The following is a 23,596-nucleotide window of genomic DNA, read 5'->3' as shown; positions in this document are numbered from 1 at the left end:
TCCCAGCTCCCTCAGCCGCTCCTCATAAGACCTGTGCTCCAGACCCCTCACCAGTTTTGTTGCCCTTCTCTGGACACGCTCCAGGGCCTCAATGTCCTTCTTGTAGTGAGGGACCCAAAACTGAACACAGTACTTGGGGTGTGGTCTCACCAGTGCTGAGTACAGAACTTGAACACTAAGAGCTCACAAAATGCTCTCCAAAGACCGGGTGACTTTTATATTCTGCAAAACGATCACACAGAAAATAAGTTACAAAATGGAAGGAAGAAACAAGGACTTCTGTTTCATACTTCCTTACTGGACAGAAGGGTTTTTTTTTTTTTGTTTGTTTCAAAGGAAAAGATGAGTAGAATGTCATACAGAGAAAACAGCATCATCATCATGAACAACAGCTTGGAAAAATTCAAACACTGTGGAATCATGCCAGCATTGGCATTGGGAAAATACTGCTTCCGTGTCAATGTGTGAGTAATTTACATGAGCATTCTGCTTGTGAGAGTTTTTAATGTCAAATAAAAAGAAGAGATATAAAGCTGGGAAGCTGCTCTGCAGTAAAGGACCTGAGGGTCCTCGTGGACACCAAGCTGAACATGAGCCACCTCTGTGCCCTCACCATGAAAACATCTAATTGTACCCTGGGCTGCATGAGAAAGAGTGTTCCCGCAAGTCAAGAAAGGTGGTCCTTCTCTTTTACTCATTCAGCACTGGTGAGGACACATCTGGATGCTGGGACCTCTTCTGGGCTCCCCAGTACAGGAGAGACTTGGACATACTGGAGAGTCCAACAAAGGATCATGGAGTTGATTTAAGGACATATTGGAGTCTCCCTCTTTGGAGATAGCCGAAGTGCTACTGGACACATCCTGGGCAGCCTGCTTCAGGTATCCCTCCTTGAGCAGGAATTGGACGAGGTGTCTCCAGTGGTCCCTTCTCACCTCAGCCATCCTGTGCAGGAGTGTTCTCATCAATTTGTGAAGGACAACCACAGAATGACTTGCTTATGGCACTGCCCTCTCTGACAATCAGGACTTGCCTTCAGCCAAGTAAACATGATATTTGCTATGACAAGTAAGAAGGTGCAGCATTTGCACCAGGTTGGCAATACAGGATCTCAGCACCTTCCTGGGTTATGTTGGCCTCAGATAATTTTGCCTTATTTTAGCAGTGAGAGCAATCCTCTAATGGTGAGGTCTGTCCATATGGGGACCTGGAGAGACACTGCAGGAGGGAGTGTGGTGCCAAAGAAAGAGGGCAGGTACCAGGAAAATTCTGCAGTGGAACTATATTAACTGTACCACTCAGACTTTCCTACCTTGTACAAGCAGAAGAAGTATTGCTACTAGGCTAATGTCAATGCCTTGTTGCATGTTGGTTAGCCTGTCTTCTGCTTCTATAGTAGAATGATATGCTTTTCAATGAAATGAAACTCTGGATGTTTTAAGGTCCATACAAACAAATGCTCCATATAAACATATAAACTGACAAAAAGAACTAATTTGGATTCAATAAAGTACATCCTACAGGGCATTAGGTCCTGCTCATATTTGCTCTTGGGTCCCATAAAATGGATGTAACAGAAATTCTTTCCTGCCAGGACTGCGCAAACAGAGTATGATAAGGAGAGATAAATACCCAATATCTTGACTTCAAAGTTGTTTTCTCATCATGAGATTCCAAAATATGCTTTCCCTCAGAGCTCATAAAAATGCACCATAAACTAGAGGCAAAATCTTAGTTGGGACAATATTGCCGAGCAAACCACCTCTTGCAGTATGTAAATGCTTGTGACTTTGTATAAAGGCATGTGACACACGTAGTCTTGAGCAACCTACCTGCTGGTAGAGTCATATTCTTACCCAGACCTGAACAGGAAGATACTGACTCACAATGTAATTACTGAAGCTTAACAACTGACCTTGTGACAGATGAGAAGCAACAACTGTCTTATTTTCATGCATTTGATTTAGCTGGAAATTGAGTATGATATTTTCTTTCTTCATTTCCCTCCCTCCCTCCCTCCCTCCCTCCCTCCCTCCCTCCCTCCCTCCCTCCCTCCCTCCCTCCCTCCCTCCCTCCCTCCCTCCCTCCCTCCCTCCCTCCCTTCCTCCCTTCCTCCCTTCCTCCCTTCCTCCCTTCCTCCCTTCCTCCCTTCCTCCCTTCCTCCCTTCCTCCCTTCCTCCCTTCCTCCCTTCCTCCCTTCCTTCCTTCCTTCCTTCCTTCCTTCCTTCCTTCCTTCCTTCCTTCCTTCCTTCCTTCCTTCCTTCCTTCCTTCCTTCCTTCCTTCCTTCCTTCCTTCCTTCCTTCCTTCCTTCCTTCCTTCCTTCCTTCCTTCCTTCCTTCCTCCCTCCCTTTCCTTCCTTCCTCCCTTTCCTTCCTTCCTCCCTTTCCTTCCTTCCTTCCTAAATTAACTTCAAACAATTCTCTGCAAGTGTGTTTAGTAGTACATTAACAACTTCTCAGCAGCTGCGGTACTACTGTTTGCCTAGCTTTTCAGTACTGACATACAGTCAATCATTTTAACAGAAATTCTGCATTAATATTTTAGCCTGTATCCAAAAGCTTCATGAAATTCCCTACAAGACCAGTGGATCCGTATTCAGCAATGCTGAGAGTTAAGAGAACTGTCTGGACGTGCTGGATGCTTGTCAAGACAAGCTGAAAAGAAACAGTACTGCAAATCAAGGTTATTCAGTTTGCATTCTTTCAGTTATCTCTTTCTAGCTAACTGGAGACAGCTTTAAGAAGCCATCATAAATGTTCCCGCTGCTTGGCAGTAAAAACTGTAGGGAGGCTAAAAAATGCCATTTTCCATTAAATAATTTTCCATCAAGGCAAATGATTAGAAGGGCAAATGAGAATATATTTCCATAGGTTGGAATATCACCTATGAAGAGAGCTGCTTCTTGCACGAATGTGATAAAAGTCGAGACTTTTTTTGCACAGGAAAAAAAAAACAACGAAAACAAAAAACCTGGAATGCTGCTGAGCTTGTTTCTCTTTTAGAAGAAAAAAAACCCAAGGTTTTTTGCTGGAGCAGCCTTCATGCTGTAACTTCCTATTTTGCTTAGCCCACAGCATAAAATTCTAATAATTATAACCTTTAAGTTGATTTAATCAAGTTATAGCTGCGGCAGGTCCACAAGAATCCTTCAGGGTGTTTGTTTTAAACAGAGAAAGTTTCACTGGTGGAAAAAAAAACCAGCCACTTCCGTATTTTTGCTGTAGTACTGTGCTCCTCAGCCCTTTCTCAGACGTAGCAGACCTCCGCCTTTTTGTGGCTTCACGTTACACTGCGTAGTCTGGGGATCTTGTTTTGCAGAGAAGACAGCACTGTGCCAACCAGGATGTTGCCTTCCCTATTCCATAATCCTGTGTTCAGATTCATTCTTAAACTGTATTTGCTGTTTTTTAACACTGTATTTTAATTGCTCAAGCCAGATAAAGCAATGTTGATTTTGAATGGGTCACTAACAAATTAAAAGTAAATTAAAAACTGCTTCCTGGTTTTCTTAATGCATTTGAGTTGGATACTGCACATGCTGCTGGGCAAGATTTGATACAACAAAGCAGATTAATCTTATCACAACAAAACTAAATGCACTTTATATTAAAAACAAAAGAATTTCAAATCCGTATTATTTACTGGTACTAGGACAACCTCTTCTCAGCAGTGAGAAAGATTCTTGCTGTTCAGAGCCAACAAACTGCTTTTTCTTTCTTGTACTTTGTATTTTCTAACAGAAGCAGGCTGAGAGGTGGATGTTCACCTCCCACACCAGCTGAGCCATGCTCTGCCCAGCGGTGTGGTGCCAGCCTAGTGCTGCCACCAGGGCCACTTCTTCTGTCAGGGGCCACAGAGACTGCATGTGCCTGCCCCAATCACCTCCACTGCTGCTAGTGCACCCCACCAAGCCCCAGCTCCCTGAGTCAGGCAGGGCCAGGGGGAATGCTGGCTATGCTGTGGATGGGCACCAAGAGCTGCTGTTGTCAGTCCTACAGCACAACTCAACCAAGGCCTCCTTCAATACTCTAGGTCTCACAGCTGTGCTCAGCTGGAGTCCAGGAATGGGTCCACACTGAATTTGGGTCCACACCACCACAGTGCCTGAATTTATACAGCAAGGGTCAGTGAAATCACGGTCACCTATCACTGACCCTACAACCCCTTGGCTGGTGACCTCACAGCCCAGTGGGCCCTCATCACTCTCCATCTGTCAGTGATTTTCCTTTGTAATGATGATATACTTGGGGAAATACAAACTGCACATTTGCTATCTCCACACTAATCCATCTTCTGTGAACTGTTTACACTTTCTGAAACTTAGAAACGCCCTTTTTTTTTACTTTTTTGGTTTGGATGCAATACAAATTGGTGGCAATCTCTACACCAGGCTTGCTTTTTGCAGGCTGTTGGCTCACACTTTCCTCTGCAACTTCATCTACAGGATCTGCTTCAGCAGGGGTTGGACTGGAGGATCTCCGAAGGTCCCTTCTTACCCCCTATGATTCTGTGATCTTGATTTTCTACCGGATTGGGTTTCTTTGTTTTTCTGTTTTAATTAGATTATCCTCTGTTATCTCCTAGGGAAAAAAAATAACTATACATCTCTAGGGACTATGGTTTAAGTTTCTTATGTTCTGATCCGAAGTAGTAGAGCACAACGTGTTTTGTAATCTGTTTTCAGAAATTTTGATTTGAAGAAGTAGAAATTGTTGCATGATGTGATTAATGCTTGCTTGCAAAACTGTAATAGCTTTTAGATGCTGCAAATAGCATGGATGTGGTATTACAGACTAGAAAGCACGTTGTAATGCTATTCTGTTTTGGTAAGAGACCTTCAGCAAAAGAAATACAATAATGAAAGCCAGGGCCTCCACATAAGGCTGCCTCATTCTGGAATTAAGTTGGGATGAGCCAGGCAGGCATCAGGATACTCCCCTCTATCCTCCTTATCTTCTACACCCCAGTGTGTATCATTAGAAGACAGGTTGCCAAACTTATCTCTATCCAAGGATAAGCAGATGCCAAGAAATAATAGCCGAGTGAGCAAATGCTACCATTTTGTTACCCATAAATTACTTATCATAGGCATTCTCCTACTGAGCACGTGCTGATAAAGAAAGCCATAGGACAAGGGAGAAAGAGGAAGCACAAGACTGTTGACTGCCATGATGCTGAAGGCACACTAGGCGGTGGAAGAGACCACGAAATACAAGACTGGAGACCTCATAAATCACTGCCTGAGATAGGCGCGTATGCAACAACTGTCTCACACGTAATAGATGAACACGCGCCACCTGTGGAAACATAACGCCTTTGAAGCGCTTGGGTGGAAATATCCCCAGTGCCTCTCAGTGCTGCTAATAAAAGAAAGGCACTGCAACGTAGCAACTGCAACGCTGTTTATCGGAGCTAACGCTTTTCCACCCTGAACGGCTCCTTTTATAGAGGACGGCGCAACCAACGTGCCCCACCCGCCGTGACAGCCCCCACAGGCGCCTGTCACGACACCTCCTCCCCGCCCCCCCCCCCGACACCCGGTGTCGCCCAATGGCCGCTGGAATCTGGAAGCCCCGCCCCAGCGCCGCCCAATCACCGCGGGAAGGAAGACGGCCGAGCGAATGACAGCCGTGTCGTCCAATCGCAGAGCTCCTCGGCGCCGCGTGGGTTGTGCGTGGCGGCGCAGTTGTTTGGCGCGCGGAGCGGCGCGGTGCGCCCCGCCATGGCGCTGGTAGCCGGCGTTATCCGGCGGCTGGATGAGGCCGTGGTGAACCGCATCGCGGCCGGAGAAGTCATTCAGAGACCGGCCAACGCCATCAAGGAGATGATAGAGAACTGGTGAGCTGCGCGCCGCAGAGGGGACGCCCGCCGGCTGTGGGTGGCACGGCTGCGGGCGCTGCAGGCCGCTGTGGCCTGCTGCCTGGCGGCGGGGATGGGACTTGTTCTCTGACGTGCTTTATTGGTTCCTGCAGTTTGGATGCGAAATCTACAAGCATCCAGGTAGTGGTCAAAGAAGGTGGTCTGAAGCTCATCCAGGTCCAGGATAACGGCTGTGGTATCAGAGTGAGTGAAGTTTAAAACAAACGCTGTGCACTGATGTTCTATACGTATTACCTCTTAAAACTTAATTCAGTTCGTAAACATTTCTGCTCTTGTGGAAAAATCGGAGGTGCACAAGGCCAGGTTGGATGGGGCCCTGTGCATCTCTGGGTGGCAGCCCTGCCCGTAGCAGTGGCTTGGAACTGGGTGGGCTTTAAGTCATTCTATGATTTTATGAAACAAAAAGCAGCTATTACAATTCATTTGTCTCTTTCACACAGAAGGAAGATCTGCACATCGTGTGTGAGAGATTTACTACCAGCAAGCTGCAGAAATTTGAAGACTTGGCTAGTATTTCAACATATGGTTTTAGGGGTGAGGTAGGCTCTTCATCAGGGTCTTGGAATTGTTCACTCTTTATAGTTATCATTTTGTATTGCTGTTTATGTAATTGCTCATTCGCAGCACCTTTACAGATGGTTCTGGTTTCTGTCTCGTCAAAATATATTTCCATGTCTTTCAAGAATAAATGGATTCCTAGGGAGAGGTATCTATTCTTCTTGTTTTCTGGAGTAAGAAAACATTTAATTGAGGCAGGGCCTCCTTCTCACGTGTTGCTTCAGGACCCTGCAGGTGAAAGACCATGGAAAACTTGACAGGATGGTAAATCCTTGATGACAGATGTTGGGCTAAATCCAGGAGTTAGAGACAAAAGAAAGTCCTGGATAAAAGTCAGTTTTGTAGGTACTGAAATTCCTAAGAGCTCTACTGGCCTGCCATTTTCTTGTGGAAGTTTCTGTTAGTTACTTGCAAGTAGTATGTAAAAGCCTCGTGATGTTATTTAAAGCGTGTGTGCTTCTGTAGCTACCAGTGATCTCTAGAGCAAAGTTGACAAAGATGCTTTTTCTTTCTCTAGGCATTGGCTAGCATCAGTCATGTTGCCCATGTAACAGTAACAACTAAAACAGCTGATGCAAAGTGTGCATACAGGTATGGTAGTTATTATCCAAGTAGCTCATGCTGTAGGTGATAATGAACGGATTCTCTTTTCAGTGCTGTTATTGGTGGTGGTGGGAATGAGTGCTGAAGGAGTATTTTGTTTCTAGAATAGTTATAAACAAGGCCCAGAAACAGAAAACGTATCAGAAAACATAGTTTGAGTGATTTTTATTCTGGACTGTCAAGGTAAACTTTACCTAAACTATACAGTTTAAAAGTGGTGGGGGGGGATAAATCTTAAAAAGTATTGTCCTTCAGCAGCTAATGTATCGTAAGCTTGTTTTCTTTTCCACATTTTGGAATAAAAAATGTCTGTATGCAGTCAGCATGTCTTGCAAATTTCCAAAGGCTTTGAGCACGGGAGCTTGCTTCATGTTGCCTGATCAAAAGAATTTTGAATATTCTCCCCAAAACTCAACTCAAATATAAGGAAAATATTTCTGTTAAGGTTGTTTTTTGCTTTTCTTAAATTTAAAGAATGTAGGATCTGTGAAATGTCAAAAACGAAGTGTGTCCTTTGAAATTCCAATCTGTATAACCTGCTGAAGTAACTGAATGGATCAGAAATTATTTATGCCAAAATCCTTTTATGGACAGAAAAGAAATGCATCTTGTGTGTGAAGTCAGGAATCTCTTAATAGCATAACACAAGTATAAAGTCTGGTGGAAGAATTATTATTAGTGCAGGTCTAAATATTAAGGAGACTGAAATACAATAATGCTATTATTACAGGGAAGTCTGAGTAGTGCAGTTTCAAAACACATATCCTTTCACCTGGTACTTTTTCTCTGCTGTTAGGCTCGCTTTCCTGTTTCTCCTGTGTGTGCAAAGGCTATTGAGGACTGCTTTCCTCTAGCAGAAAGTGGGGAGTTGTAGTCAGTCTTCAGCAAACCAAATTCTCCGCTGGGAGGAGTATGATGATGATGGTGTTCTGTCCATGCATTTCTTTTTTTTCTGCCACCCCTATTAACAGTTGGATAACTTTTTATTTCCTGCCTAGAGCTTCTTACAGCGATGGAAAAATTAAAGCCTCCCCAAAACCCTGTGCTGGAAACCAAGGGACACAGATCATGGTAGGTTTGTTGGTCGATTTTTTTTGCATGTTCTCCTACTGTTCCCAGGTCTTTATATTTATGCTGCCTATTGGTATGCGTTGCATTATGAGGTGTATGACAGCTTCACTTGGAATATTTTTGAAATGTTTTTTTGTGTGTGATTGCAACAGCTGTATTAATGTTTATATGGATTCTATTAGAACAGTCTAATTGGAGAATCCACTGCTATCTGCAGTGGAAGAAATGTAATTTTCACTGGAAAGCAAGTGCTTATGGGGTGGTGGTGTTGGTTTCAAAACAAACAACAAAGAACTGATGTACTGAAATACTTAAACATTGCATTTTGTTAGGTGAAACTTAGCATTCAGTTTTTCCTTACCTGCTCATCCTTCATAATGAGGCTTCATGCTAGGCTGCGTAGGGATGGGTTCAGGAAAGCCCAGCTTGAACTGAACTTGGCTAGGGATGCCACAAAGAACAAGAAAGGCTTCTACAGGTAGCTCAACCACAAAAGGAAAGTCCAAGAGGGCATACTCCCCCTGGTGAGTGACACAGGGAGGAGACAAGAAGGCTGAGGTACTTAACAGCCAAGGCAACTGCTTACCACACATCCCTCAGACATTTGGTTTGGTAGGAGGGGTTGGGGAAGCAATGTCCCTCCCACTGTAAGCGAAGATCAGGTTTGGGACCACCAGAGAAACCTGAGCATCCACAGATCTATGGGTCCTGATGAGATGCATCCCAGAGTCGTTAGGGAATTGGCTGATGTAGTTGCCAAGACGCTCCCTATGATACTTGAAAAGCAGTGGCAGTGTCCCTGGTGACTGCAAAAATCAGCCATTTTTAAGAAGGGTAAAAAGGCTGACCCTGGGAACTACCAATTTGTCAGTCTCACCTCTGTGCCAGGGAAGATCATGGAACAGATCCTCCTGGAAGCTGTGCTAGGGAACGTGGAAGGCAGGAAGGTGATATGGGATAACTAGCATGGCTTCACCAAGGGCAAATCCTGCCTGACCAACCTAGTGGCCTTCTATGATGGTGTCACTGCATCAGTGGACAAGGGAGAAGCCACTGATGTCATCTATCTCAACTTGAGTAAAGGTTTTGACACGGTATAAGAGGGAAAGTGAGGGCAAATGGTTTCAAGCTTGAAGAGGGGAGATTTAGGTTAGATGTAAGGAGAAAATATTTTACAGTGGGGGTGGTGAGGCACTGGAACAGGTTACCCAGTGATGTGGGTCCCTGGACAGTTTCAGGGTGAGGCTGGATAAACCTTGGATAAGTTCCCGTTCATTGTAGGGGAGTTGGACTAGATGGCCTTCAGAGGTCCCTTCCAACTCTGAAGTTGCTATAATTCTATAAAGCAAAATGTTCTCGGAAAATTTTGTGATATCTATTCATAACATACATAGTGAGATAATTTTTTAATGGTTTTTAATTGTGACCTTCGTCTCTTGTAGGTTGAAGATCTTTTTTACAATGTAAATACAAGGAGGAAAGCTTTAAAAAATCCAAGTGAAGAGTATGCAAAAATACTAGAAGTTGTTGGCAGGTAAACTGAAATAAGCAGCTCTAATTCCTAGAAGAGCATGGGTTTTTCAGAGGGACTGGCATGTGTGTATGGTATTGTCATTTTTGTTGTTGTTGCTTTTTTGTTTTTTTTTTTACTATTTTATTTTTTTTAGTGTACAGTTTTTTGTAGCGGCCTAAGTTGATAGAGAAGATTCAGATGAAAAACTGTACTCAATTCAGGTGTATTATTATGAAGAATCCCAGCAAAGAAATGGAGATAGACTTGAGGAAGTGAACATGCTTCCAAGTAAAACTGTGCAAGAGTGGTGAGATTTGGCTGAATGTGAAAAATTGAATGGGAATTTGACTTCTTAAAACAAAAAAAATCACTTTAGCTACCAGATATCGTGTTCCCTTATTGGGTTCCTTTTCTGCATCTGATCTGTGCAGAGGTTTGCGAGCAGGACCTATGCAATTTAACCAAATAAAACTGCTTTGTACTCACAGTAAAAACAGAAGATAACAAAGAATAGCAAGGCACTGTGTTATGTTTTAGCTTGCTCCCTGAACGAGCTACTTAGTCTCCTCTGAGAAGGAACCCTTTATCCAGGAATTTAAGAGGTAGATCTGACTGTTCCCTGGAATGGGCTGATCTGAAATCTTGCTGAGTTTGTCTTCCAACTCAGCCTTCTATGATGGAGTGATGGCATCAGTGCACAAAGGAAGGGCAGCAACTGATGTCATCTATGTGAACTTGTGGAAGGCCTTTCACGTGGCCCCACACCATGTCCTTGTCCCTAAATTGGGGAGAGATGGATATGAAAGCTGGACTGTTTGGTGAGTGAAGAATTGTTTGGATGGTTGTAGCCAGAGGGTGGTTGTCAATGGCTCTATGTCAAGGTGGAGGATGGTCACAGGTGGTGTCCCCCAGGGTTCATCTTGGGGCCAGTGCTCTTTAGCATCTTTATCAACAATTATCAACAGGCAGTTGGGATTGAGTGCACGATCAGCAGGTTTGCTAACAACACCAGGCTGAGTGGTGAAGTTGGCATAATAGAAGGTGCTATCCAGAGGTACCTGGACACACTTGAAAAACAAATACATGAGAGTTGAATGAGGTTTAACAAGGCCAAGTGCAAGGCGTTGCAGTCACAGATATGAGTACAGACTAGGTGAAGAACTCATGAGAGCAGCCCTGCAGAGAATGGGTCCTGATAATGGGCAAAAAGCAGAACAAGAGGGAATGGTTTTATATTAAGGGAGGGCTAGATTAGATGTTAGGCAGCAGTCTTCTACTCAGAGGATGGTGAGGTGCTGGAACAGGTTGCCGAGAGAAGTGGATTCACAATCCCTGAAGGCATTCAAGACCAGATTGGATGGGGGCCTGGGCAGCCTGATATGGTGGCGGGCAGCCCCCCCCCCATGGTAGGGGGTTAGAACCATATGATCTTTAAAATGTCCCCTCCAACGCAACCCATTCCATGATCACTTTTTTTTTCTCATTAGAATTTTATAACCTTTTTGTGTTTGTTTTTTTCACATTGAATTCTTGCATTGCTACCAGCCCTGGCTATAGCAGTCTAACCTCTGCATTTTTACTGTTCTCATCTTGCATGGTTCTGCTGGGTTTTTTTTGTTTTGTTTTTTCTCTTCTCCACGGCGTAGCAATTTGTTTAGAATTTTAAACCAAGGTTATGCATCTGATGTGTATCATAACTTATCCTTGGATAACAGGCAGCTGAACTGTCTAGGTAGAGTAGAAACAAACCATTTCTCAGATCTTTCTTCATACAGGTTGAGAGTTGATTCTCTTTTGAGAAAAACTAAATGTCCCCAGTATTAAAACTATGCATTGGAACTGTGGAAGGCGGATCAGGTTTGTTGTTATTTTTATGTAGTTGTTTTTCTATTGTTATTTTAGGTTTCCTTAGGGAAATAAATTAAGCTGATTTTTTTTCTCTCCCACATTGTTACAGGTGAGTTATAAACAGATTACGATTTCTTAGGAGCTGTTAAGTCTACAAAAGCTTAGTTTGGCTCAGGTTGCATTACTGTCTGTCAGGAAGTGACTTTTGGACCTGTTACTAGCTCCTTTTTCAGCATTCACAAAAAGCAGCCCTTCATTCCTTTTTCTTTCATGTACTGCAGTCTTATGTTGGCTTTTATTTTTTTTCCCAGGTATGCCATCCATAACTCAGGTATCAGTTTTTCAGTGAAAAAGGTAAGTAAAAAAAGTCTTTACAATTTTTCCATATACGTATCTGGTCAAGTTTTTATATATGTATTTTTCTTGCACACACATAGATATGAAAGCAACAGGATAGTTGTACTGTTTCTTTTGCAGAGGGAATAGTATACAGAGCTTTCCATTGTACTGAAATGTTGAAGTGTGTTGTTTTGTTGCACTTAAGTGAAAATCACTTCAGCTAACAGTAAAAGAAACAGAATGTATTTTTCAGGAGTTCAGTGTTTTCTGTGTGGTTGACTTTTCATTTGTTCTAGCTTTATTACAGAATTGTAGAATGACTTGGGTTGGAAGGGATCTCAAAAGATCATCTAGTTCCAATCTCCCTGCTGTAGGCAGGGCTGCCACCCACCAGAGTTTAAAGCCATTCCCCCTTGTATTATCAGTACAGTCCTTTGATAGAGTCCCTCACCTGCTTTCCTGTAGCCCCCCATTAGGTACTGGAAGGCTGTTCTGAGTTCTCCCCAGCGCCTTCGTTAGGCTGAACAACTCCAGCTCCCTCAGCCTGTCTCATGAGAAAAATGCCCCAGCCTTCTGAGCACTCTCTTGGCCTTCTCTTGGCCTCCTCCAACAGGTCCATATCCTGCTTATGTTGGGGGCCCATGAACCGAATGTAGTGCTGCAGGTGGGGTCTCATGAGAGCAGAGCAGAACGGGAGAATTGCCTCTCTTGCCCTGCTGGTTATGCTGCTTTTGAAGGGGTACAGCTGGTTTTCTGGGTTGCAAGTGCACAGTGTTTGTTCACGTTGAGTTTCTGAACAACTAATGTCCCCAAGTCCTTCGTAAGGCTGCTGTTAATCCATTTGTGCTTGGGATGGCCATGTTGCAGGAGCAGGACTCCGCTCATGAACTACATGAGGTTTGCACAGACCCACATCTTGAGCCTGTCAAAAATCCTTCAGGATGACATCGCTTTCTCCCCACGTGTTGACTTCACCACATAGCTTGGTGTCATTGACAAACTTGGTGAAGGTGTGCTCAATCCCACTGTCCATGTTGCTCACTGATCTCTACCTGGGCATCATGCTGTTGATCACAGCTGCCTGAGCGCAGCCATCCAGTCAATTCCTTATCCACTGAATGCTCAGATCCCTGTCTCTCCAGTGTGGAGACAAGGATTGTGTCAAATGCATTGCAGAAGTCCAGGTAAATAATGTCAGTTCTTTCCTTTTCCACCAGTGCTGTAATGCTGTCAAACAAGATCAATGTATTTTTTCAGGTAAACTTGCCCTTAGTGAAGCCATGCTGGCTGTCACCAGTGACCTGTTTTCCCACGTGTCTTAGCACAGTTTCCAGAAGGATCTGCTCCATGATGTTGCCAATCACAGACTGGCCAGGTCTTCCTTTTTTCTGTTTTTAGAAATGTTTTTCCCTTTTCTGGTCACAGGGAACTTGACTGGACTACTCCAATGTGATGAGTAGTGGCTTAGCAACTTCATCTACCATTTCCCTCCGGACCTTTGGATGCATCTCATCATGTTTCATGGACTTGTGCACCTTCAGGTTCCTTAGATGGCTTCAGACCTGATTTACTACATGAACGGTTCATAATTCTCCCAGTCCCTCCCTTTGCCATCTGTGGCTTGGGCAGCGAGTCCTAACTGATGTAGCTTTCCTATCTCAATCCTTGTCTGCTTGGACAAATTCTCTGCATTCCTCACAGGGGTGAGCTTCCACCCCCTGTGGGCATCTTTTTTGTGTTTGAGTTTGTCCAGGAGCTCCTTTTTCATCCATCTGTCACCAGGCCTCCTGGTGTTTTTGCTTTCCCTCTGTTGGGATGCATAGCTTCTGAGCTTGGAGGAGGTGATCTTTGAATATTAACCAACTTTCTTGGGCCTCTCTTCCTTCCGGGGCTTTATCCTGTGGTACTCTACCACACAGATCCCCATAGAGGCCCAAGTCTGCCGAAGTGAGCTTTAATCTTGAAGCCCACTGTGTGTGAGTTGTTTCAGCCTTTTTTGAAAGTCAGGTTACTAGGAACTGTATGAAATAGAATCGTGTAAAATACCTTCATTCTGTGACATTCTTGACATTTATTTCTAGAACTGCCCGTGTTCTTCAATTTCAAAGATGAAGCATTAGCCTGAGCAGCTCTGATGTGGTCTAGCAAACTGCAATCTGGTGCCGCTTCTTACTTTTCTAAACACAAACAAGTAAATAATAATATAAAATATCTGGTGACGACATATCATTTGTTAGAAATGTTACTGCTAAGTTCAGTGCGTTTATGAAACTTCAGACAGAACCATGAATTGACTAATAGTCCTTTCTGGTCTCTTCAGCAAGGTGATACCATGTCAGATGTCAGAACTTTATCCAATGCTACGACGGTGGATAACATTAGATCCATCTTTGGAAATGCTGTTAGCAGGTATGTTGATGGCAGGTTTCATTCTGACCCAAAGTTTTCTAGTGCATCTCCCTCTTCCTTCTCTTTTAAAGAGCGCAGGCTGTGCTAACTCTTCCTGTTCTTTATTCAGTGTGAATTACAGGCAGTGACTGTTGCAGTAGTAAATACAGCAGTGCAGGCTGACTTTTTATTTTAAACTCAAATCACAGAGTCACAGAATTTTAGGGGTTGCAAGGGGCCTTCATTGAACTCTTTCAAGGAGATCCCTGTCTTGTATCAAATGAAACAGGAAAGTTGTAGTTACTCCTTCACCGGAAGGGAACAATCTGCTTGTAATTTTTCTGTGAGCTTAACCAAAAAGACCAAGCTGTATCCATGTTCTCTACAAGTTTCTGTCCTTTTCTTACACCACAATAACGTTCCTCTTCATACCTCAGTCTGCTATCTGATGAATTACAATCTTTTTTTTTCCTGGATAACAATATGTTAAAACAAAATACATTAAAACAAAAAAAAAAAAAAAGAAAAAGCTGCTGGCATTTCCTTATTTATGTGGTTAAATAATCTTATGGCCCAGCGAAGACAGTTTGAACTCTCCAATAATTCTGATGTTATCCTTACCCATGACATAACTACAATATAGAACAGTATGTTGCTACTTCTGAGTGCTGTTTGAAATTTGTGTTCATGGAAGAATTCATTCTTTGTGTGTGTGTTTCTGTCAAACTGTCAATAGGGAACTCATAGAAGTGGGCTGCGAAGATGCAAATCTGGCCTTCAAAATGAAAGGCTACATCACGAATGCGAACTACTCTGTGAAGAAATGTATATTTTTGCTCTTCATAAACCGTAAGTTAAAAGGAATTAAAAAGCATCATGTTGTACAGTCATATGCTGCTTATGTAATAATCAGTACAGCACAACTCTGATACAGATTGCAAAAGCCTTCTGAGTTTGAACATCCTGTCAAAAACATTGAAGAATTAATATTACTGTTAACTGTAGTGCACTGAAAGTATGGGAAACACGGAAAGCACCAGAGAGCAGCTCATACTGGGCCTAAAGTAACTGAAGCTTGTGGAATATCAAGGTTATGATTGCCTTTTGAAGATGCAAAGCTCGAAGATATTGGTTTGAAGGATCAGTTAGGTGCTGTCTCATCAATTTCAGCAGCATTCTTTGACAGTGGCATTTTGTTCTATTTCAGATCGGCTGGTAGAGTCAACGGCTTTGCGGAAAGCCATAGAGACAGTGTATGCTGCTTATTTGCCAAAAAGTACACATCCATTCCTGTACTTAAGGTAAAGTAACAGGAGGAGGTAGCCTGGCAATGCTGCAGCACACTTGAAATCTTAGGACAGTGAGCCAAGAACCACTGAGGCTGTAGGAGTAGGCAACAGGGAAAAAGTCAAGGAAAATACTTCAAAGGAATTAAGGAGTTATCCTCCAACAAGGTGACAGGGCTGGGTGCCCAGCTGAAGTGCCTCAACACAGCTTGAGAAAAGCAGGATGATGAAATCATGATGTACCTGCTGTTACTGAATCCTGGTGGAATAATTCCCACAACTGGAATGTGACTGTTGATGGCTACAAGCTGTTCAGAAGGGGCAGATGAGGAAGGAGGGGAAGAGGGATTACCCTCTACATTAGGAAGGGAATAGAGTGTGAAGAGCTGTCCCTGAAGAATGACCACAAGCAAGTCAAAAAGCTGTGGGTGAGACTTAAGAGTCTGAGGCAACAAAGGGAGCCTTGTGGCTGGTGTCTGCTACAGGCTGCCTGATTGAGCACAGCCTGTTGATGAAACCTTCCTCCAGCTACAGGAGGCACCACGATCACAAGCTCTTGTCCTGCTGGGGGACTCAACCACGCTGACATCTGCTGGAAAAGTAGCATGGCGAGCTGTAGGCAATTGGGGAGAGGCTTCTGGAATGCATCAAGGATAACTTAAGCCAAGTAACAGAAAGCCCTTCCAGGGGGATGCAATACTGGACGTGTTGTTCCCTGACAAAAGAACTGATAGGTTATCTCAGCTTTTTAGTAGTCCACTGGAAAGGTTGATTTAAGGTTATTTATACAAGCTGACTTGGCTGAGATCAGAATAGTTTTGATATACCAAACAAAACTGACTGTAGTGTAACGTAAGGTTTTGGGACCATGATAGGTTTTTTTTTACGTAGTGATTGGTTAGACAATTTATATTTTATATATATTATTTTATACTGAACCAGTTTGTATCTTTCCTGCCATCCATGGGTAACTTTATATTAACATCTTCTGAAATATTTTCCAGCCTGGAAATAGCCCCTAAAAATGTAGATGTGAATGTGCACCCTACAAAACATGAGGTCCACTTCCTTCATGAAGACAGCATTCTAGAACGAGTGCAACAACACATAGAGAGCAAGCTGTTGGGTTCTAATTCTTCAAGGATGTACTTCACTCAGGTGAGGATACATGTTTCAAGTTACCATGGCTCTGCACAAAGTACTTCAAGAGCAGTGATGTCTTACTTTCTTCCAAAGCACAAGCTGGGCTATGATTGTTTGTCACCAGTGTTATACTTGGTAGCTTGAGATCTTTGCTGTTTCAGGAATGAAATTGCTTTAATGTACCAATGTTAATGTGGCAATGAACTTACTAGATAAAAGATGAATGACTAGTATAGGGACTATAACTGTAGTCTTTCTTCAAAGAAATAACTTTCCTTAGTCTTTTTTAGTGGGGTTTGGAAGTTCCTTGCTTTCGAGCAGTAAGATGCTGTGAGAAACAGAAGTGATTTTTGTGTTGTCTGTGTGCTGTCTTACGACTATTTCTCTCCTTTCTCCTATCATAATGAAGACATTGCTTCCAGGGGCCGACTGCTCTTCCAGTGAGGTGGTGAAATCAGCAGCAAGCACTTCTACAGCTACAAAAGGAACCAGTGATAAAGTTTACGCACACCAGATGGTCCGCACTGATTCCCGAGAGCAGAAGTTGGATGCTTTTCTTCAGCCACTGACAAACCCCCTGAGTACAGGCCCCACCGAAGAGACAGCAGGGGTTAATGCGGGACCCCCGGAGGGCACGGTCCAGCCCCAGGATGCTGAAATGGCAGATGTCAGTGAGCTCCTTGAAATGCCTGATGTAGTTGAAATGGCTGAGGTTCAGCAGGATGCAGTGATGCCTGCGGGGCTGAGTAAGAGTGGACACCTGTCTCCTGAGAAAGCATTTCCTCGGTAAGTCTCATCTTTCCTGAGGTCATACCTGTTTATTTCATGGCATGGCCCTAAATGTGACGGTATTTCTCATCTCTTTGAGCTTCTGCTTTGAGAAGGATGGTTTTGTTTTTTGTCCAGAGTAGCTTCTTACAGCATTTTAATGACAAATCCAATTACATCTGTGAATTACATAACTTGTGAAAGATGTTGTAACTGGAACAGGATTTGTGTGCATGCTGCAAGGCAGGAAACAGTATAAATAATGATACTGAATTTGCTTCAGAGAGATCCTGTCAGTCTGCCTCACTTCGCAGCTTCACCCTTTTGTGGTAGGATGGAAGGAAAGGAATTACATCACAGCATTTTGCAGATGCTACCCTGGTAACGATAAAAACCCTGTAACGTTTGACAGCTCCCGCAGGGGGGGGCTATTCTGAGAGGCCAAAGTCTGAGAGAATCTGTTCTTTCCCTACTGTTACAGAGAAATAGGAGTGGAAAAAATAATGAGAAATAACATCTTGTGATGTGTCTTTTAGAGTATAATTGGCTTGTTGCTTAAGCAATGGACAAATGAGGTAACAAGCTTTAAATATTCTTAAGTTCTTTATGAGGTGTGCTTTTTCTAAGAAATTATGCTTAGGAAGTAAAATAAAACTGTATTTCTTTCTGGGACACTTTGAGAAAACTTCCTGCTTTTCCTTTATTAATGTAGAGTATGTGAATTTAGCATCCCATCCGTTGGAGTGTGGTTTGCCAAAGCGATAGGAAACTTGAACATCCTTCCTCTTTGTTTCTGTATTGCAGAAAGAGACCTCGGGAAGACATGGACGTACAAATGGAAGAAGACACCAGAAAGGAAATGACTGCTGCCTGCACTCCTAAAAGAAGAATTATCAATCTGACCAGCGTGTTGACTCTTCAAGAGGAAATTAGCAACCAGGCACATGAAAGTAAGCGTTCTGCTTCTCAGGTTCATTTTACCAAACATGTGGAAGAACTTCTTTACCTTAAGGGTGATGGAACACTGGTGTAGGCTGCATGGAGAGGTTGTGGAGTTTCTTCCTATGGGGATATTGAAGACACACCTGGATGCTTATGCCTACACCTGTGTCATCTATCATAGGGAACCTACTTTAGCAGTAGGTTGGATCTGATGACCTCTTCAGGTCCCTTCCAACCCCACCGGTTCGGTGTGATCTGCTGTGTTGTTTTTACTTTTTGTTTTCTCCCCCAGTTGGTGTTCCCTTGTGTTACAACCTCCTGTGGCTGAAGCAACTTGAGAAAGTCAAGTTATTTAAGCCAAAAGGAGAGACTTTTAAAATTTGCATTTGCAGATTAACTCTTATATCTTCAATGTTAAAGTGTAAATGAGAAAGGTTATGCATATGCAAATAAATAATTAAGATTTCAAAAAGAATAGATAATTAGTAGCAGTACAGGCCTATATTAGCTGTAGCATAGCAATGACTGAACAGTAGCCAGACTTTAAAGGTCACAGATGACTCAACTGAATAAATCAGGGCAGACTTAGCACATGGGATATTATTCTTTTTTTCTTATTGTTTTCCTCCTTTTCCACCCTTCAATTTCAGGTCTTCAGGAGATGCTGCGTGATCACTCATTTGTTGGCTGTGTCAGCCCTCAGTGGGCTCTGGTGCAGTTTCGGACTAAACTGTATCTTCTCAATACAACAAAACTCAGGTAAAAAAGCTGTTGTCTCCAAGATGACCCATGCTTTCACCCCTCTTAATTACAGTACCTTGGAGATGTATGACTGTGTTCATACAACACATTTTTGTATTTCAATTTAGCCAAGAACTCTTCTATCAGATACTCATTTATGACTTTGCAAACTTTGGAGTCCTAAGACTCTCTGTAAGTATAACTTTACATTATATTCTGTGAGGTTATTTACAGTAACCTCGTCCTTTCAAATAATAAATGTTTATAGGTTCACTTTTGTCCACTCTGGGACTAACGGTGCCATTTCCTTTACAATAATACAGAGTGACAAACCTGTAGTAATATTGTAGCTGCAGGTGTAGATCGTGATCCTGGCTGCTAGTTGTACTTCAGACAATTCACCACTATTCACACGTCAGTACAAATGATTGTAACATGCTTTTTATGTTTATCAGTTGACTGATAGTGCTTATCCTGTAAATATCACAACATTTTACAGGACTGTGAGCTTCACAGTTTTATCACAAATCAATTCACCCTTTTTAGACTGGTTGATGAGCAGATGTACTCTGCAGGCTAGAAACTGAATATTTATCTCAGATTACATGCAAAGGAAGAATCTGTAGAGTTTTTAAGGGTGTAAAGTAGTGGGCTGATCATTAACACTTCTGCTGCTTCTACTTCTAGGAGCCAGCTCCTTTGTATGAGCTTGCAATGCTTGCTTTAGAGGACCCTGAGAGTGGCTGGACAGAAGAAGATGGCCCAAAAGAAGGGCTTGCTGAGTACATAGTTGAGTTTCTGAAAAAGAAGAGTGAAATGTTGAAAGATTATTTCTCTCTTGAGATTGATGAGGTGACTGCTGCTATTATTCTCCATACTAAATTGTGCAACATTTTGGCAACTGGTAATGGCAATAGTTTGTTTGCAGTGCTTGTCAGCAGGAGTTAACTCTGGTAAGACTTGGGTACCACTTTCATTAAAAATGTGTGATTTGTGCTGCTTTTAAAGGAAGGCTATACAAAGTTTAATTAACTATCAAATAAAATACTTGAGTCAACGCTTCAGTAACTAGCCTGCAGCTTTCCTATCCAACAAGAGATGCACGTTAACTTCAGCCCAGGCTGGGCTATCTTTCCCAGAGGTGAAGGCTCTAAACTGAGGCATAAGTTAAACACAACCAACTCCTTCTGCAACAGCTGCCTGAAATTGGGCTTCAAAAACTTGAGCAACTTCAGATACGCAACTTCAGATACCCCTAATGCGAGAAGCAGTCTTAAAATAGGTAACAGTTCTAGTGAATTCACTGCAAGAAAAAACATTTTTTTACTGAAGCAATAGCATTGCCTTTGCAGGAAGGAAACCTTACTGGGTTACCACTCCTGATTGACAACTACATTCCCCTGCTGGAGGGACTGCCCATGTTTATCCTTCGTTTGGCCACTGAGGTATGTTCTCACAAGTTATGCATTTCCAAATGTCTTTTTTCATTTAGGAAACAATGAAGTGAATCAAATGAATTAATGATAAGCTGCAAAGGAGGGGCTGACATTTATTAAATGCATTTTTACATACTGCAGACACTCTTGAAAGGGTTACTGATGGAACAGACTTGGCCTCTACATTCGTAACTACTAATTGAATATTTTGTTATGTCAGTGCCTTCACTTTACAGCACAAAAATGGACAAAAGCATTATTTTGTACGGTAGAATACTACACTGTTCTATACTGTATTCTATACTGGATTGGACTCTGTGATAACTAGAGTTCCCTTACAATTCTGTGCTTCTCTGATTTTTTTTTTTCATTTTTATTCTTTTTCTTCCATATTAGGAATTGCTACCCAGTGCCTGGCCACTTTATCCAGTTTTTATTAAATCACTTCTTTCTTCTAACAGGTAAACTGGGATGAAGAGAAGGAGTGCTTTGAAAGCTTAAGTAAAGAACTGTCTCTGTTCTACTCCATTAGAAAACAGTATATAATAGAGGAAACCAACCTGACACGCTCTCAGGTATCATACTATGTTACTATTTATATAACAAGCATTAATAAGACAAACTCTTTTTTTCTCCTCCAAACTATAGACTTTTAATCCCAAACCTGCTTTCAGTGAAGTGAATCAAGCAGCAGTGCAGCATGTTTTTGAAACAACATAGCTCCTTTTTGCTTTCCATCTGCACTGAGAGAACCTTTTAACACTAGGCACTGCAGCATACTTATTGAACATACTTGGTCTCGATTTAGAAAGTGTTTTGGTTTTCTTTTTAACCTGTTGAGCTACAATAAGCTTCTATAGGAGTCTGCATAGAAACCTAAAATGTAGTTTGCTTATGTCTAAGCATCAACTTAATCATTCAGTTAAGCTAGGCAGTTCTACAAGTAACAACACTCAAAAAGTTTTTTCCAGGGTTCAAAGTTAACTTGGCTATACAGAATGAACTGGAATAGAAGCAGAATTTTAGTCTCAGTAGTCTGACAAAGTTGAAGTGCTCTCCCTTTGGTGAAATAATAACTTCAGTTTGTTTGTCCCTTTTGTTCAATATTGCAGAGTGAGGATTCTGACTCTGGTTCACCACCATGGAAATGGACAGTGGAGCATGTAGTTTACAAAGCCTTTAGGACTCATCTTTTACCTCCTAAACACTTCACCGATGATGGCAACATTTTGCAGCTTGCTTACCTGCCTGACCTGTATAAAGTTTTTGAGAGATGTTGAGCAAGTAATTATTTGTATAGATTTGTGCATACATAAAACAATCCCTTTGTTATGTTGTATTTAGATAAAGTCACGGGGGAGGGCAAAGGGAAGAGAAGATTTAATGACAGCAAATAGATATCATATTTTTCTTCAACCTACCAGAGAACAAAAAGAATGAGTAAAGTTACGAAAATAAAAAATAAGATTTAATGTAAGACTTGCGTGCGTCAAGTTAAGTTGGCATGAGAAGGGAATGAGCTGAGGCTAACTGATGTGCAAGTGCTTTGACACAGCTTGACCACTGAAGGCAAGATGATCAACTTCCATTTGTTTTGATGATGCAGGTACTATGAAACAAGTCTCTATGAACATCAACAAAACGTGCAGAAATAAGGGGGACTACTTGCCTTCATCAAGAAAACTGAAAGGGGAAACGACTTTGGTACCAGGTAGCAAGTAAGTTTGTACATGTTAAATATGCTTCAAAGAACAGCTGCAGTTGATAGCCATGAATACAGGCTACACCAACATGCATGTGTTCACACATGTACAGACATTCATCCTGTCATAACTCCAGCCTCACATGTGTTCATGTATGAACAGCAACATGGTTCTACACACATGTTCATGCATTTTTGGCCTGGACCATCTCCCCTTTTCTCATCTTTGTAGCCCTATGTTGGATCCTTTCCAGGAGATCCCTGTCTTTGTTGTGCCACGGAGCCCAGAACTGGGCACAGTATTCCAGCTGAGGCCTGTCCAGGGCAGAATAGAGGGGGAGGATCACCTCCCTTGACCTGCTCTTTTTAATACATCCCAGTTGGCCTTGGCCACAAAGGCACACTGCTGGCCAGACACCCAGGTCCCTCTCTGCAGTGCTCCTCTCTAGCAGGTCTTCCTCCAACCTGTACCCTCTTATTCAGTCTCAAAAAATGCAGTGCACATTTTAATGCTCTGTGGATTCACTTTAGCCTGTTATTGGAAAAATTCTGTAAACTGCAAGAGTCAGTACTGGTGCAAGGGGAAACTTAAAGTAGTTAGACAACAACTCATTCCATGTTCTACCCCCTATACTTCAGTTCTGCAGCAATTATAATATTACAAAGCAGTGAAAGATACACCCAAATAAATGAGTGAAGAATACGGTGGAGTACTTATTTACTGTGCAGGTTCTAACTGCATGCTTGTGATATTCAAAACTAAGGGCTTTGTAAGGAAAGTGACAGCACTTACGTTATCCTTCAAGTAGGAATTAAGCATCACTAAATTTGTTTTGATGAAGCATTGGTTAATACTTATGATCTGTATGTGAAAAACAAACACAAACCACATCTTACACCTATACCCAACAACTGATTAAAGCTTTTCTTCACTACAGAAATAATACTACATTTCACAAATGCTCACTTCTTCCACTTTGCTCCTTGAACCTAAATAATATCTCTATAGTTAATATAAACAGCCTTAAATGGGGTCTGGGAGAGCTGGAGACAGACTCCACCCCTTTTGGTCACACAGGTGCATTGCCTTCACCTGTGCTCCTGCAGCTGACTCAGTGCTCACCTCAGGTGATCAATCAGTGGTTCAGGCCATGATTCAACAGTTCCCATACAACATCCGACACCAGCACAGAAATGGCAACTAAATTATTTCAAAACTTTTCTTGCATCCTGATACCACATACACAACAGTGAAATAAACTGTGTTCTGCTAGTACCAACACTGCATCTCTTCAGGTGTTCAACCAGTGTAAGACATTCTGCACAAAATCAACGTAAACCAGTCCTTACAACCCTCCTAGAAAGAGAAGTGGTACA

At 42.4% G+C, this 23,596-nt stretch overlaps 1 protein-coding gene across 3 annotated transcripts; it reads left to right on the top strand.

The window, feature by feature from the left end:
- The first annotated feature begins 5,721 nt into the window (after nt 1-5,721).
- On the top strand, nt 5,722-22,229 carry MLH1 (mutL homolog 1). Of its 3 annotated transcripts, XM_065753374.1 has the most exons (20): nt 5,722-5,839; nt 5,974-6,064; nt 6,322-6,420; nt 6,957-7,030; nt 8,041-8,113; nt 9,556-9,647; nt 11,786-11,828; nt 14,134-14,222; nt 14,938-15,050; nt 15,409-15,502; nt 16,492-16,645; nt 17,040-17,416; nt 18,203-18,348; nt 18,991-19,099; nt 19,210-19,273; nt 19,769-19,933; nt 20,434-20,526; nt 20,979-21,092; nt 21,630-21,801; nt 22,124-22,229. In XM_065753374.1, exons 1-19 carry the CDS (start codon nt 5,724-5,726, stop codon nt 21,795-21,797), a joined length of 2,274 nt encoding a protein of 757 aa, XP_065609446.1. In that variant the 5' UTR covers nt 5,722-5,723; the 3' UTR covers nt 21,798-21,801; nt 22,124-22,229. The 3 variants fall into 3 exon arrangements, with proteins under 3 accessions (XP_065609446.1, XP_065609445.1, XP_065609447.1); XM_065753373.1 differs by lacking the exon at nt 22,124-22,229 and having other exon boundaries at nt 21,630-21,992; XM_065753375.1 differs by lacking the exons at nt 6,322-6,420; nt 22,124-22,229 and having other exon boundaries at nt 21,630-21,992.
- The last annotated feature ends 1,367 nt before the right edge of the window (nt 22,230-23,596 follow it).

The sequence above is a fragment of the Cyrtonyx montezumae genome, unplaced genomic scaffold, assembly GCF_038088225.1.
Source record: "Cyrtonyx montezumae isolate F1298 unplaced genomic scaffold, pur_monq_1.0 scaffold_8, whole genome shotgun sequence".
NCBI lineage: Eukaryota > Metazoa > Chordata > Aves > Galliformes > Odontophoridae > Cyrtonyx > Cyrtonyx montezumae.
This window is presented reverse-complemented; position numbering and strand designations above follow the sequence as displayed.